We start from the raw sequence: 17,036 nt of genomic DNA, 5'->3' as shown, positions 1-17,036 counted from the left end.
TGAGGCAGCAAGACCACCAGTTGTGCCACTATATTTTGTATAACACACAAAAAATCATACATTGAAAACTTTGGTTACCAAAAAAAAAGAAACTATCCATTTTCAGTCTTAAATCTCTAAGTGACGCTATGTCCCTTTACAGCTACTGTATGTTTTAATTCAGTTCAAGACTATGGGGCAGTATATTGGCCATAAAGTTGCTGCCTGAAATTGCCAGAGACCCGGAATTGATCCAGAATATGGGTGCTGTCTGTATGGAGTTTGCTCCTTTTCCCTTTGATCACATGGGTTTTCTCCGGGTGCTCTTGTATCCTTCAACATTCCAAAGGTGTGCAGGAGCCTTTTTCAGACACAACCCAAAAAGTAATATTTTCCTTTTGTCCAGAGATTCTGTCTGACCTGTTGAGTTACTCCAGCTTTTTGTGTCTTATCTTCAGTTTAAACCAGCATCTGCAGTTCCTTCCTACACACACGATACTATACGATGGAACTTTATTAATCCCAGGAGGGAAATTGTGTGTGCCTGTGTGTGGGTATTTATATTATACACACACACACACACACACACACACACACACACGCACACACACACACATATATATATATAGTTATGTATTCATATATAAATATACAGTGTTTTGTTTTCTCGTTTATAACATTGTTTACAGAGTACTATGTTTACATATTCGGTTGTGCTGCTGCAAGTAAGGATTTCATTGTTCTAACTGGGATGTGAGAGAATAAAACACTCTTGACTCTTGACTTAAGTCGCTGTGTGGGATAGAACTAATGTACGGGCGGTCGGTGATCGGTGGTCAGCGTGGACTCGGTGGGCCGAAGGGCCTGTTTCCATGTTGTGTCTTTAAATTAAACTAAAAACACAAAAACCAGAGGGAGTCTAAAGAAGGGTCTCTACCCGAAACGTCACCCAATTTCTTCTATCCTGAAATGTTGACTGCTCCATGGAGATCACCCGCACAATTAAAGCATGGAAGAGTCTTCACCCTACCATTGTTATCCAACCAGACGCAACTAAATTTAAGGTAGCTCTTTTTCCCCAAGAACCCATTTTCGCTTGTCCAAGCCAAGAGTCAAGAGAGTTTTATTGTCATGAGTCCCAGATAGGACAATGAAATTCTTGCTTGCTGCAGCACAACAGAATATATAAACATAACACAGAACAGGAGATAAAAGTTCAGTGTGTCTGTATACCATGGACCATATATATATACAATAAATAAACAGATAAAGTGCAATAGGCTGTTATTTTTCAGAGTTTGGAGTTCGGCAGTGGTGGGTCCACTCCTGTTTAAATTCCATTTGGAATATTTTTGGAGGACCAGGAAACCAAGAAGCAAGAGTTACTCCACGGAGTTCCTCCAGTTCCAGAGAGTGATTCTGCGTTGGTTTTCAGCGGTCGCGGCGAGGCGGCAACCGGACAGCAATGGCGGCCAGATCGCCCACAATTCAAAGCGAGGGAGAAAGTGCCCAGCGCCGACCAGTTGCCGTGGCAGTGCGCATGCGCAGGGCGGTCGATGATGTGCTGGCCGTGGTTGTGCACACGTGCAGGGGAGGATGTGCAGGCCGTGGCAGTACGTATGTGTAAGGCGGCCGGCCGTGCCGGCAGATGAGGATCGGGCGGAGGCGGAGAGCGGAGACCCGGCGGCCCGGACACAGATACAGATGGCGGGCGGAGACGGAGAGTTACAGAGAGAGAGATAGAGAAGGGGGGCCCGCTCAGAGTTGAACGATAGGTGTCCCGGGTGCTTGCCAAGCGGGACTTTAGGTTGCCATTGGCACCCGGGCAACCGTTAATTTCGAGCCCTGTTAACGGCTGTGGAGGCCATGTCAATGGATATTTTTAAGGCGGTTTCTTGATTGGTACGGGTGTCGGGGGTTACGGGGAGAAGGCAGGAGAATGGGGTTAGGAGGGAGAGATAGATCGGCCACGATTGAATGGCGGAGTTGACACGATGGGCTGAATGGCGTCGCTGTGCTCCTGGAATTTAGGAACTAATGACGTGAAAGATCGACGCACCTTCAGTTTCTGCGCCTCTCCCCGCACCTTCAGCAGCTCCGTGATGGAATCCACAAATCCCTGGAAGTGGAAGTTGCACATTTTCTCAATCTCCCGGTCGTGGTTCCTGATCCGGGCATCCAGTTTCTCCATGAACCTCCAGTGTTCCACTCCATCGTACACCGACCTGAAACGGGACAAAGACGTTTAAAGCATTTTAAAGCTTCCATAGGTAGTCACAGAGTTGTAAAAGTTCACTTAAAAAGATAGACAAAGTACAAATTCCTAAGACCATACAACGCTTTAATTTAACGTCTGACGGGTGGGGACCTAGAGACCCAGAGGCAACAGTTTTACGTCTGAATCTCCAGCAGCACACACAAAGAAATACCAGAAAACCCGAGTTTATATACCTACAGACATAAAACCAATTGCATGATGTAATGTACAAGAAACCATCATCCACCTCCAAATATGGTTTCTTTGCCAAAAGCCAGTCATCCCAATGGCATCCTCTGGGCCCCTTCTTATCTGATTAACCTCTTCAACTTACATTAAAAAAAACCTTGTAAGATAGCTGTGAACTATTCAACTTAAGTTAAAAAAAAAACATTGTCATGATGGGAGTTGTCCAAATCCCATCATGCATTACAATTGGCGTTTTACAACAGGAAAGCTTAAATATGACAACAATCAATTAATAACTAACTCTTTCAGAGTGATACAGCATGGAAACAGGCCCCACAGCCCAACATGCCCACACCGGTCAACATGTCCCAGCTACACCAGTCCCATTACAGTCATAGAGTGATACAGTGTGGAAACAGATCCCACGGCCCAACTTGCCCTCACCGGCCAACATGTCCCAGCTACACCAGTCCCACCTGCCCCGCGTTTAGCCCATATCCCTCTAACCCTGCCCCATCCATGTTACCTTTCTAATTATTTCTTGAACGTTGAGATAGTCCCTGCCTCAACTACCTCCTCAGGCAGCTCGCTCCATACACCCACCACCCTTTGTGTAAAAGAGTCGAGAGTGTTCATCAGTCATTCATTCATCACCATTGAAAACATTAGTGACGCAATGGCGTTGGTTTCCGACGGGAACGGTGACGAACGCACCACACATCTCTGTCCTCCAGTTCCTGCGGACTTCCACCGCTGGAAGTCTAGGATTTTGGTGTGTGTGTGCTTTATCATCGTTCCTTACAATGCCGTGTACCACAGGGATCGCAACTTCTACTGAAGTGTGGATGGCTGTCGGCTCGCTAGAAGCTCATCCGCCCTTTGACTAGTCTTGCTTCTGTGGTCCTGCTGGGGGTCCACAGCCCCCTCCTCACCTGGCAAAGCAGGGTGGGGGAGACGGTTTAGTCACCAACTATCCAACCATGGAGCAGGTAGCACGGGTACCTGAGGCGGGGGGGAACTCCCCCTGACCTGACCTGTGATCATAGGAGTAGAATTTGGCCCATCAAGTCTTTTTCTACCTTGGTAAAAAGGTTCTGACTGGCTACCCGAACGATGCCTCTCACGATTTTAAGAGTCAAGAGTCTAGAGAGTTTTATTGTCATGTGTCCCAGATAGGACAATGAAATTCTTGCTTGCTGCAGCACAACAGAATATGTAAACATAATACAGAACAGGAGATAAAAGTTCAGTGTGTCTGTATACCATAGACCATATATATACTTCTATCAAGTGTCCCTTCAACCGCCAACACTTTAGAGAAAGCAATCCAAGTGTGAAAAGTCTGAAGATGGGTCTCAACCCGAAACGTCACCCATTCTTTCTCTCCAGAGATGCTACCTGTCCTGCTGAGTTACTCCAGCATTTTGTGCCTTTTTCCGATTTAAACCAGCATCTGCAGTTCTCTCCTACAGCAAGTGTGTCAAACCTTGATTACCATCTGGTTCGGGAATTGCTCTGCCAAGGACAAGAAGGCTCTGCAGAGAGTAGTGCGTTCGGCCGAACGCACTATGGGAACTTCACTCACCCCCCTGCAGGAACTATACAACAGGAGGTGCAACTCCAGAGCAAACAAAATCATGAGAGACCTCTTCCACCCCTGCAACGGACTGTTCCAGCCGCTACGGTCAGGCAAACGCCTCCGTTGCCACGCAGTGAGAACGGAGAGGTTGAGAAGGAGTTTCTTCCCAGAGGCAATTCGGACTGTACAAACGCCTTTCTCACCAGGGTCTATATAACTGTACAGAACTTCTTTTCCTTCTATTATTTATTATGTAGAGAAAATAATAGTGTGTGTTATGATTGTGTTTATAATTTGTTTGGTTGTTTTGTTGTTCCGAGAGCATTGCCACTTTCATTTCACTGCACATCTCGTATGTGTATGTGACAAATAAACTTGACTTGACTTGACTTGACTTGACCTCCCCGCCTGGCGAACACGCCCTAATTCAGGCAGCATTATGGTAAGACTTGCCATCACTCGCCGGGGGCTTCAACATCGGGAGAGGAATGGAAAACAGGGGAGAGACAATGACTTTGCCTTCCATCACAGTGAGGGGGAGATTCTCTGTGATGGATGTTTGTGTAAATTGTGTTGGTGTGTGTCTTGGTTCTTTTCTTGTTGTATGACTGCAGAAACTAAATTTTGTTTGAACTTCATTTGAGGTTCAAATGACAATAAACGGTATTGTATTGTATTGTAAACTCTTCGCCATCTTCTCCAATCCTTCCACATCATTCCATTAATGGGGGGACCAGAACTGTACACGATACTCCAAATGCGACTTACAAACCAGTTTGTAAAGCCACCACCTGACTTTCTGACTCTTCATAATTCATAAAAGCCGAAGTAGGCCCTTCGGCCCGTTGAGTCTATTCCCCAGTCTCTTGCCTTCTCCCCCTAACCTTTGACAGCTTACTAATCAAGAATCGCATACTCTCCTCTTTAAATATCTTAATTAAGTAACAATGTCAATTATAGTGGCAGCACAATAGGTTGGTAAACATCGTACTCAATAGATAATATAACGAACAAATAATTAAAATATGTTCCATTTATTTAAATCCAATACAGTGCAATCATAACAACACATTACCTGAAGCTTACATACCAAGTTTAAGAATAGGTGACATTTTGGTTCGGAACCTTCTTCAGACTGATGAAGGATGAGAGGGCATCTTATAGGGATACATAAAATTCTTATGCGATTGGACAGGCTATAGACAATAGGTGCAGGAGTAGGCCATTCGGCCCTTCGAGCCAGCACCGCCATTCAATGTGATCATGGCTGATCATCCCCAATCAGTACCCCGTCCTGCCTTCTCCCCATATCCCCTGACTCCGCTATCTTTAAGAGCCCTATCTAGCTCTCTCTGAGAGAATTCCACTGACTCACAACACTCTGTGTGCAAAGGTTTTTTCTCATCTCTGTTCTAAATGGCTTACTCCTTATTCTTAAACCGTGGTCCCTGGTTCTGGACTCCCCCACAATCGGGAACATGTTTCCTGTCTCTAGCATGTCCAATCCATTAATAAACTTATATGTTTCAATGAGATGCCCTCTCATCCTTCTAATCTCCAGAGTATGGGGTGTCGACCTTCAATATCAATCAGCATCTGTAGTTACTTCCTATACACTGAGGTTTGGTTTGGTTTAAGACACAGCAATGGCAGCATGGGTGGCACGGTGGTGCAGCGGTAGAGTTGCTGCCTTGCAGCACGTACAGCGCCAGAGATTGCGGTTCGATCCTGACTACGGGTGCTGTCTGTACAGAGTTGTACGTTCTCCCCCTGACCTGCGTGGCTTTTCTAAGGCAACTTTGGTTTCCTCCCACACTCCAAAGACGTACAGGTTTATAGGTGGATTGGCTTGGTGTAAATGTAAAGATTGTCCCCAGCCTAGGTCTTGTACTCGCTAGAATTTAGAAGATTGATGGGGGATCTTATAGAAACGTACAAAATTCTTAAGGGGTTGGACAGGCTGGATGCAGGAAGATTGTTCCCGATGTTGGGGAAGTCCAGAACAAGGTGTCACAGTTTAGGGATAAGGGGGAGGTCTTTTAGGATCGAGATAAGAAAAACGTTTTTCACACAGAGTGGTGAATCTGTGGAATTCTCTGCCACAGACGGTAGTTGAGGCCAGTTCATTGGCTATATTTAAGAGGGAGTTAGATGTGGCCCTTGTGGCTAAAGGGATCAGGGGGTATGGAGAGAAGGCAGGTACAGGATACTGAGTTGGATGATCAGCCATGATCATATTGAATGGCGGTGCAGGCTCGAAGGGCCGCATGGCTTACTCCTGCACCTATTGTCTATGTTTCTATGTTTTGTGTCTATGCTCTCATCTTGTGGCAACAATGCCAGACTAATCCAGTGTTTCATCCTGTCCCCTGAACATGTCTCAATCCCAAATAAATTCTATTCTCCCATCTCTGCAATGTGAAATGTATTAGCTCTGTACAACGTGAGGCGTTTTTACTGGGAACACATTATTATTTTAACATGTATCGAGATACCCTGATTTTTCCCTCCCCCCATGCTATCCAGTCAAAGCATGCTGAACCTGAGTACAATCAAGACACACACAAGTACTACAATAGTGCAAAGAGAAAAATGCCAGACCACGGGATATAATATTACAGTGTTATAGCGTTACCATTATAGAGCTTTTAGATGGTGTGTACATAGGAAAAATCAAAACAAGACCTGCATTTATAGAACGTGGAACAGTGCAGCACAGTAACGGGCCCTTCGGCCCATAATGTCTGTGCCGAACATGATGCCAAGACGACATGATCTCCTGCGAAATCTCCTCACGGTATGCCTACTTTGAAGAGGTTCTCCTCCTCTCTCCGAAGACAGTTTTACAACCTCCTCTCTGACTGCCGCCCCCCTCCCCCGCCCCCCCAACTCCCCGCCTCCCCTTCTCAGCTCTCGGGCTTCTCCTCTTCATTTCTCCTTTCTTCTCCCGCCCCCCCCCCCCACCCTACATCAGTCTGAAGAAGGATTTCGGCCTGAAACGGCCTATTTCCTTCGCTCCATAGATGCTGCTGCACCCGCTGAGTTTCTCCAGCATTTTTGTCGACATGATCTCATGTGGCCTGTACATGATGCCTTCACCTCAATTCTCTGCATATACCATGTCAAACCTTTACCATCTTTAAAACCTTTCACAACTTTAAACAGGGCGGTCAGGGTGGCGCAGAGGTAGATGCGAGGGGATTTAAAAGGATGAGAGGGGATCTTATTGAAACAGATAGGATTATTAAGGGTTTGGACACGCAAGTGGCAGGAAACATGTTCCCGGGAGTCCAGGGGGAGTCCAGAACCAGGGGCCACAGTTTAAGAATAAGGGGTAAGCCATTTGGAACGGAGACGAGGAAACACTTTTTCACACGGAGAGTTGTGAGTCTGTGGAATTCTCTGCCTAGTCCTGCACCTATTGTCTATTGTTTATTGTCTAAACGCTCATCATAGGTTAACCCACTCATTCCCGTGGTGAACTAGATGAATTGATAAACGATACAGCCTTTCCTTTAGAACGGAGAGGAGGAAACACTTTTTCACACAGAGAGTTGTGAGTCTGTGGAATTCTCTGCCTCAGAGGGCGGTGGAGGCCGGTTCTCTGGATGCTTTCAAGAAAGAGCCAGATAGGGCTCTTGAAGATAGCGGAGTCAGGGGATATGGGGAGAAGGCAGGAACGGGGTACTGATTGTGGATGATCAGCCATGATCACATTGAATGGCGGTGCTGGCTCGAAGGGCCAAATGGTCAACACCTGCACCTATTGTCTATTGTCTATTGTTCTACATAGGGGCCGGGACGATGCCTGTGAGCGGACGGCATCTATCGCGTGTTCACATAGATCCCGCCACCTTCGAGGACGAGCACTGGCCCCTAGTTACGGGCGCTCATCAACATGGCGTACTTAAGGTGGTGGAGGTGGTGGCTCCTGAAGGCGGTGGCTCAAATACTCACACTCACTCGTCCCCCTGGTCTATTGTCAACCCCGATCCCAACAGTCTATTTCCGTGATAACCCCAGGGGCAAGTGGGGAATCCAGGCAGACTCCCCGTTAATCCCTGCCTGCAGCCAGCGGTGGCAGCTGAAGTTTACAACACTGATCAGTGGCTGTTAAGGGAACCAAGCTGCTGGGAATCTCGCCAAATAGTGCAACACAGCAAAGGAGCAAAACAGAGACCGGGGGGAATAAATCGGGAATATTAACATCAAAGTAAAGTTCAACAGCTATTGAAAATAAATAGTTAGTGCAAAGACATCATTCATGGGGTGGGGTGGGGTGGGGGGGGGGGGAGTGGGGGGGGGGGGGGGTCGGGGAATGTGCTCCTCTAGAATCTTTGGTCTATACCTACAAAGGAGAAATGTTTTGCAAGAATCTATTCAGGGCCTGTCCCACTCGGCGATTTTTTTCGACGACTGCCCAGGTCATTGACTGACGTATCAGGGTCGCCGAAAGATTTTGAATATTTCAAAATCCAGCGGCAACAAAAAAAATGTTGTGGTACATGAGGAGACGCCGTGCGTCAATACGTCGTCATGCCACGTCACGCCGCGACTTTTTCTGTGACCCGATATGTCAGTTAATGATGCCGTCAGTCTCCGAAAAAAATCAGCAAATGGGACAGGCCCTTCAGTAAGAACACACACCTTGACCTTCCATATCTCTGTCTCTCCCCTGATTCTCAGTCTGGAGAAGGGTCTTGACCCGAAACGTCACCCGAAACGTGGATAAATGTGAGGTTATCCACTTTGGTGGCAAAAACAGGAAAGTAGACTATTATCTAAATGGTCGCCGATTAGGAAATGGGGAGATGCAACGAGACCTGGGTGTCATGGTGCACCAGTCATTGAAAGTAGATGGAAGATCTCCTCTCATCCTTCTAAATTCCAGAGTGCACAAGTCCAGCTGCTCCATTCTCTCAGCATATGACAGACCCGCTCTAGTTTGGAGATCAGGGTGGAAACAGGCCCTCTGGCCCACCGAGTCTGCACCGACCAGCGATCCCCGCACATTAACACTACCCTACACACACTAGGGACAGTTTTTACATTTATACCAAGAAATTCAACCTACAAACCTGTACGCCTTTGGAGCATGGAAGGAAACCAAAGTTCTCGGAGAAAACCCATGCAGGTCACAGGGAGAACGTACAAACTCCATGCAGACAGCACCCGTATTCAGGATGGAACCCGGGTCTCTGGTGCTGTGAGGCAGCAACTCTACCGCCACGCCACCGTGCCATTGTTTGACTGGGTCAACTACCTCCTCCGGCAGCTCGTTCCATGCCCCTACCACCCTTTGTGTGGAAAAGGTTACCCCTCAGATTCCTAATAAATATTTTCCCCCTTCACCTTAAAGTTGAAGACATTCTTGCCATAGAGGGAGTACAGAGAAGGTTCACCAGACTGATTCCTGGGATGTCAGGTACTTTCATATGAAGAAAGACTGGATAGACTCGGCTTGTACTCGCTAGAATTTAGAAGATTGAAGGGGGATCTTATAGAAACTTACAAAATTCTTAAGGGGTTGGACAGGCTAGATGCAGGAAGATTGTTCCCGATGTTGGAGAAGTCCAGAACAAGGGGTCACAGTTTAAGGATAAGGGGGAAATCTTTTAGGACCGAGATGAGAAAAACATTTTTCACACAGTGTTGAATCTGTGGAATTATCTGTCACGGAAGGTAGTTGAGGCCAGTTCATTGGCTATATTTAAGAGGGAGTTAGATGTGGCCCTTGTGGCTAAAGGGATCAGGGGGTATGGAGAGAAGGCAGGTACAGGATACTGAGTTGGATGATCAGCCATGATCATATCGAATGGCGGTCGGTGCAGGCTCGAAGGGCCGAATGGCCTACTCCTGCACCTATTTTCTATGTTTCTATTCCTTCTGTCCAGAGATGCTGCCTGTCCCGCTGTTACTCCAGAATTCTGTGCCTTTCTGCATTCATCACTAGATGGTCTTTCTCATTCCCATTGACTTGCTTTGACTCTTCAAATTGTATTAGCAGCTCAACACTGCCACCTACTGACCGGCGGGGAGAGCAAGGTCACTGTGAGAAGTGGAAACAAGTTTGCAAAAATAAAACAAAGTGCTGGAGTCACTCGGCCTGTCAGGCAGCATCTCTGGAGAACATGGATAGCTGGTGTTTCGAGTTGGGGCCCTCATGCAGAGGAATAGTGGGAGTGAGAGAGGGGGAGGAGGGAGATGGGAGCCTGGTAGGTAATACATTGAGTAGGAAGGAACTGCAGATGCTGGTTTACACCAAGATAGATACAAAATGCTGGAGTAACTCAGCGGGACCGGCAGCGTCTGTGGAGAGAAGGAATAGGCAACGTTTTGGGTTGAGACCCCCTAAGTTCAAGTTCATGTTCATAAGTCACATTCAGCCCAGAATAAGGACATCCTTCAGCCCAACCCCAGGTCTGCCATTCCATACCCCTGACACCTGTACATAAGAACTCTATCTCTCTATATCTGACTTGGCCCTCCTATAACCCATTCAATTACAGCCTGCCTTCATCTCCCCTACAAGTCCGTGCCCCTTTCCCTTAGTCCCACCTGTACTAATAAAGAATTCCCTTCTCTATCTATCCAATTCTCCCTTAAATGATATCCACTGACTTGGCCTCTACATCCGTCTGTGGCAAAGAATCCCACAGGTTCTGACTAAATAAATTCCTCCTCCTCTCCTTCCTAAAGGTACGTCCATTTAATCTGAGACTGTGACCTCTGGTCCTAGACTCTCCCACGAGTGGAAACACTCTCTCAACATCCACTCAATTCAGGCCCTTCACTATTCGGTAAGTTTCAAATAGGTCCCTCATCCTCCTTCTGCACTCCAGCGAGTACAGGCCCAGTGACGGCAAAAGTTGGCTAGGTGGCATTTCGATTCGGGAACCTTCCTCAGACTGATAGTTGGGGTGGGGGGGGGGGGGGGCAGTACAAATTCTGACAGGTAATTGGTTGCGTAGGAAGGAACTGCAGATGGTGGTTTACACCAAAGATAGACACAAAATGCTGGAGTAACTCAGCGGGACAGGCAGCGTCTGTGGAGAGAAGGAATGGGTGACGTTTCGAGTCGAGACCCTTCTTCAGATACAGGTTGATAGTTGAGCAGAGATTTTTGATAGGCAGGTGAGTTCATAAGTCACAGGAACAAAATTAGACCACTAGGCCTATTGAGTCTAGTCCACCATTCAATCACAATCTATCTTTCCCTCTTAACCCCATTCTCCTGCCTCCTCCCCATAACCCATGACACCCACCCGCACTAATCAAGAATATGACAGTCTCTGCCGTAACCCATGTACCAGCCCATATATCTTTTAAATGTTGTTATTCCACCTGCGTCGACCTCTTCCTCTGGCAGCTTGTTCCATATACATACCATCCTCGGAATGAAAAGGTTCCCCCTCAGGTTCCTAACAAATCTCACCTCTCACCTTAAACCCATGCCCACTCAATCTGGGTTACGGGTCGCACTCGGCCCGGGGGCTGTAGGTTGTCGACCCCTGTCTTAGACCATAGAAAAGTACAGCACAGGAGCAGGCCCTTTGGCCCTCAATGCATGTGCCAAACATGATGCCAAGACTAACTCATACCTATCTGCACATAACCCATATATCTCCATTCCCTGCATATCAATGTATAATTCAATTCAATTCAATTCAATTCAATTCAACTTTAATGTCATCGCACAAATACAAGTATGAGTACAACGAAATGCAGTTTTGCGTCAGTCAGTAGTAGTTGCACATAAAGAAAAACAAAAAAAAATAGATAGAGGGAAGATACAGAATAATCAGGAAATACAGAATGATTAAACAAAGGGGACGGAGGGACCAGAGAAATCTATCGTCGGGACTCCGAGTTCAGCAGTGTGATTGTGTTGTTATAGAAGCTTTTCCTCATCCTACTAATACGTGACCTGAGGCTCCTGTACCGCCTCCCTGATGGGAGGAGGGCAAACAGTCTATGGTTGGGGTGTGAGGGGTCTTTGATGATCTTGTGCCTATCTAGAGCCGTTATTGTATCTACGTGATGGAAAGTTGGACGGAGTGTGGGTAGATGGAATTTCATCGCAATGAGTGTGAGGTGTGAGGCTTAAAAAGGTGGCACCTTTCCTTCAATGCAGGATCTTAAGGGCCTGTCCCACTTTGGCAATTTTTTCGGTGATTGCCGGTGACTGACACAGTCGTAGCAGGTCGCTGAAAAACCGCGACCGGACTCCCCCCCCCCCCCCCACGACAATGTCTATGACAACCTGCCACCCAGTTGACGTCAAGCTACGGCAAGCTACCGACAACCGGCGACCCGATAGGATGCCCACCTACGACCACACCGACGACAATCTACGACCACACAGGCGACAACCAAAGTCAACCTACGTCCACCCGCGACAAGCTACGACAAGCAACGACCCTGTCGGCCACAACTGAAGACAAATCAGTCGCCAGTTGACGTAGGTAGTCGCCAATGGAATTCACCGATGTCACCACCCCGGCGACAACCAACGCCATCCTGGTGACCACCTACGACAGCACCTACGACAGGAGAAACATAGAAACTTAGAAAATAGGTGCAGGAGTAGGCCATTCGGCCCTTCAAGCCTGCACAGCCATTCAATGAATGAATGAATGAATGAGTTTGTATGAATGGATGAATGTATGAATGAATGAATGGATGAATGAATGAATGATGTATGAATGAATGAATGAATGCATGATTGCATGAATGAATGAATGATGAATGAATAAATGAGTTGATGTATGAATGAATGAATGAATGAATGATGAATGAATAAATGAGTTGATGTATGAATGAATGAATTAATTAATGCATGTATGGATGAATGAATGAATGATGAATGAATGAATGAATGAATGAATGTATGATGAATGAATGAATGTATGAATGAATGAATGAAAACTTTATTGTCATTCAGATATACACCTAGACACAGTGCATCTTGAACTAAATTTCGTTGCATTTGCCTCTCCAAAATCAGGTAATAGTAAAAAGTGCTAGGTGCGTCCATAAAAAAATGCCTCATGTGCATGGTTCTGTAAAATAAATATATATATATTAAAAGTTTTTAACAAGTGTCGATATTTAAAAAGTTCTAGCCTCGGTTTTGTTGATTGTTCAGTATCTTATGGCCTGGGCGATGAAGCTGTTGCAGAACCTGGTTGTCCCGCTCTTCATGCTGCGGTACCTCCTCCCAGAGTTAAGCAGTATGAACAGTCCAAATTGTGGGTGTGTGGGGGCTCTGGTAATGCCCTTAGCTCTAATCAGACAGCGCTTGTACCCCATGTCCATGATGGAAGGAAGAGAAGTCCCAATGATTTTTTCCGCTGTCCTTACCACTCTCTGAAGGCACTTCCAGTCCGCAGCTGTACAGCTGCCGCACCACGTAGAGATGCAGCTGGTCATGACCGACTCAATTGTGCTTCTGTAGAATATGGTGAGGATGGGAGGGTGGAGGTGTAAACTTCTCAACCTGCGGAGGAAGTACAACCGCTGCTGTGCCCGTTTTGCCAGAGATGTAATGTTTGTGGACCAGTTTAAGGTGTCCGTTATATGCACCCCCAGGAACTTGATGCTTTTCACCTGCTCCACTGCTGAGTTGTTGATGCAAAGTGGAGTGTGACTGGGCTGAATTTTCCTTCTGAAATCGACGGCAATCTCCTTGGTTTTGTTCACATTTAGGAGAAGGTTGTTCCTGCTGCACCAGCTCACCAGCTGTTCCACCTCCTCTCTATATGCCTGGTCGTCGTTATTGCGGATGAGGCCCACTACTGTTGTGTCATCCGCGTATTTGATGATATGGTTAGTAGTGGACCTGGCGACACAGTCATGTGTCATCAATGTAAAGAGCAGCGGACTCAGGACACAGCCCTGAGGGGAGCCGGTGCTCAGTGTGATGACCGAGGAGGTGTTCCTCCCCACCCGCACAGACTGTGGTCTTTCAGAAAGGAAATCCAGGATCCAGTTGCATAGTCTGGTATTGAATCCTAAGGGTGCCAGTTTGCTCACCAGATGCTGGGGGATTATCGTGTTAAATGCTGAGCTGAATACAACAAACAGCATCCGCACGTGGGTGTTCCTCTCCTCCAGGTGTTATAGGCTCAGGTGGACTCAGGTGGACTGCCTAGTCGTCTATAGTCGCCGAAAAAATCACCCGTGGGACAGGGGCTAAATCCTGGAATACCTGACGGCAACACTGTGGAAATACCATCACAGTTTGAGAGGGTGACTCACCAGCGCCACCTCAAGGGTAACAAGGGTACTAATGTGTTGGAAGCAACTGCAGATGTTGTTTTGCACTGAAGATAGACACAAAATGCTGGATTAACTCATAGAAACATAGAAACATAGAAATTAGGTGCAGGAGTAGGCCATTCGGCCCTTCGAGCCTGCACCGCCATTCAATATGATCATGGCTGATCATCCAACTCGGTATCCTGTACCTGCCTTCTCTCCATACCCCCTGATCCCCTTAGCCACAAGGGCCACATCTAACTCCCTCTTAAATATAGCCAATGAACTGGCCTCTGAACTCAGCGGGCGGGCAGCATCTCTGGAGAGAAGGAATGGGTGGGCGACACGGTGACGCAGAGGTAGAGTTGCTGACTGACAGCGCATGGGAAGTAGATCATTGAATCTGCTTCCCATTGATCTACCGCTGCACCACAGAGAGCATACTAACGTATGACATCTCTGTGTGGTATCTCAGCTGCACGGAGGCGGAGAGGAGAGCTCTTCAGCGCGTCGTCCACAGAGCGCAGAAGATTATTGGGACACAGCTACCAGCCTTGGAGGGCATCTACCACACACGGTGCCTCAGGAAGGCCGTCAGCATCCATAAAGACTCCTCACACCCTTGTAATGGACTGTTCGAACTACTTCCCTCCGGCAGACGTTACAAGGCCTTCTACGCCCGAACCTCCAGACTCAGGAACAGCTTAATTACCAGAGCTATAGCTGCTCCGAACCGGCCCTTCTGAGTGCCCCCCCCCGGACTGTCTCCCTCGGATGGTCACGTCGCACAGACACATCTGCACCTTAGTCTGTTTGAACTGTTTTAACTATTTTACAGTTGTAATGTTCTTTTTACAAACCATGTTCTCGGGGTATCTAAATCTAAATGTTATTATTATTATTTAAGTTATGACATCAGATAGAAGCTGCATACCAAATCTCGTTGCGCTTATGTGCAAATACAATAAAATATATTATTATTATTATATTATTATTATTATTATTATTATTATTATTATTAGAAAAAGCTGCTGAACATGTTTGAATGCTTCAACATCTAGCAGGAAAGGCCCTTCATAAAGAATTATTCCCTAATATTGTATGCACGGCCTGTTGACTCCATCTACACCTCACGCTGCCTCGGCAAGGCCAGCAGCATCATCAAGGACCAGTCTCACCCCGGCCACTCCCTCTTCTCCCCTCTCCCATTGGGCAAGAGGTACAGAAGTGTGAAAACGCACACCTCCAGATTCAGGGACAGTTTCTTCCCAGCTGGAAGCATCGCCCGAATTGTGCAACAACTTCCTGCACTTCTTTATAAACAAGGTTGTTTCTATTAGGGCTCTTATCTCAGCTCCTGCCTCAGACCCACCTGTTCTGGCCCCTTGCCGGGTGGCATTTGATAAGTTTGTTCCCCTGACGCTGTCGGGTCTAGAGGATGTGGTTACCCATATCAAGCCATCGGGTTCCCCATGTGATGCTGTCCCTCCTCTTCTTTTTAAAGAGGTCTTCCCGAGCATAGGGCATTCGGTCCTCGCCATCATAAACAGTAGCTTGTCTTCTGGGGTTGTCCCCATAAAATTTAAACATGCTGTAGTGCAGCCATTACTCAAGAAACCTGGCCTCTGCTCCCTTGGCATATGGGGTTCCACAGGGCTCAATTTTAGGGCCCCTGCTTTTCTCCCTTTATCTACTTCCACTGGGCTCAATTTTAAGAAGGCATGGCATCTCCTTTCACTTTTACGCGGATGATAGCCAGTTGTACATGCCACTCAGGAAAGAAGATAATTATTCCCTAAAATCACTTATGTCTTGTCTTGAGGACATTAAGTCCTGGATGGCCTTAAACTTTCTGGGACTTAACGAAAAAAAGACAGAAGTGATTTTGTTTGGCCCTAATGGCTGCCGTGAACCTCCCTCTGTTGACTTGGGTCCACTTGCAGTGTTCGTAAAGCCAACAGTTTTAAACCTGGGTTTTATGATGGACGGTGATTTTAAATTAGATAAACAAATAGGCGCAGTGGTTAAGTCCAGCTTCTTTCACCTAAGGAAGCTGGCAAAGGTGAAGCCTATTCTCGAGCGGCAGCATTTTGAAACAGTAATCCATGCCTTTATTTCATCTCGGCTGGATTACTGTAATGCGCTCTACACTGGAGTCTCACGAGCTTCGTTGGCTCGTCTCCAGTTGGTCCAAAATGCTGCCGCTCGCCTTTTAACCGGAAATCGAAAGAGGGAGCACATTACGCCAATTTTGGCCTCCCTTCACTGGCTTCCAGTGCACTTTCGAGTTCATTTTAAAATTCTTTTATTTGTTTTTAAATCATTGAATGGCCTCGCCCCGCCTTACCTCTCTGAGCTGCTCCACCTATATGCTCCTACCCGGTGCCTCAGGTCAGCGGATCAGCTGCTCCTTGAGGTACCAAGGTCTAAGCGGAAGCTCAGAGGGGATAGAGCCTTTTCTGTTGCTGCACTGGCACTCTGGAACACCTTAACGCTGCAGATCAGACAGGCCCCTTCACTGTCCATCTTTAAATCCTCCCTAAAAACTCACTTTTATTCACTGGCTTTCGACACTGGCTGAGACATTGTTCCTGTTTTAGTGCTTTTAATGTCTTTTAATTTTTTACTGTTTTTATAGTCCTGTCGTCTTAATGGTTTTAGTAGTTTGTAATAACTTTTTGTTGATTTCCCATGTACAGCACTTTGTGGTAACTGATGTTGTCTAAAAGCGCTTTATAAATAAAGTTATTATTAAAGCTGTTATCAGGCAAC

At 46.7% G+C, this 17,036-nt stretch overlaps 1 protein-coding gene across 1 annotated transcript in view; it reads right to left on the bottom strand.

Annotated features, from left to right (window-relative positions):
• Positions 1-17,036, bottom strand: part of LOC129715027 (exocyst complex component 6B-like) — a 274,298-nt gene that overhangs the window by 213,496 nt on the left and 43,766 nt on the right. The window contains exon 2 of the mRNA XM_055664851.1: positions 2,039-2,204. Coding sequence (XP_055520826.1) covers positions 2,039-2,204 — 166 coding nt within the window. The remainder of the gene's footprint in view (positions 1-2,038; positions 2,205-17,036) is intronic.

The sequence above is a fragment of the Leucoraja erinacea genome, chromosome 48 (assembly GCF_028641065.1).
Source record: "Leucoraja erinacea ecotype New England chromosome 48, Leri_hhj_1, whole genome shotgun sequence".
Lineage (NCBI taxonomy): Eukaryota > Metazoa > Chordata > Chondrichthyes > Rajiformes > Rajidae > Leucoraja > Leucoraja erinaceus.
The sequence above is the reverse complement of the archived record's forward strand: the minus strand, read 5'-3'. Positions and strand labels throughout refer to the sequence as shown.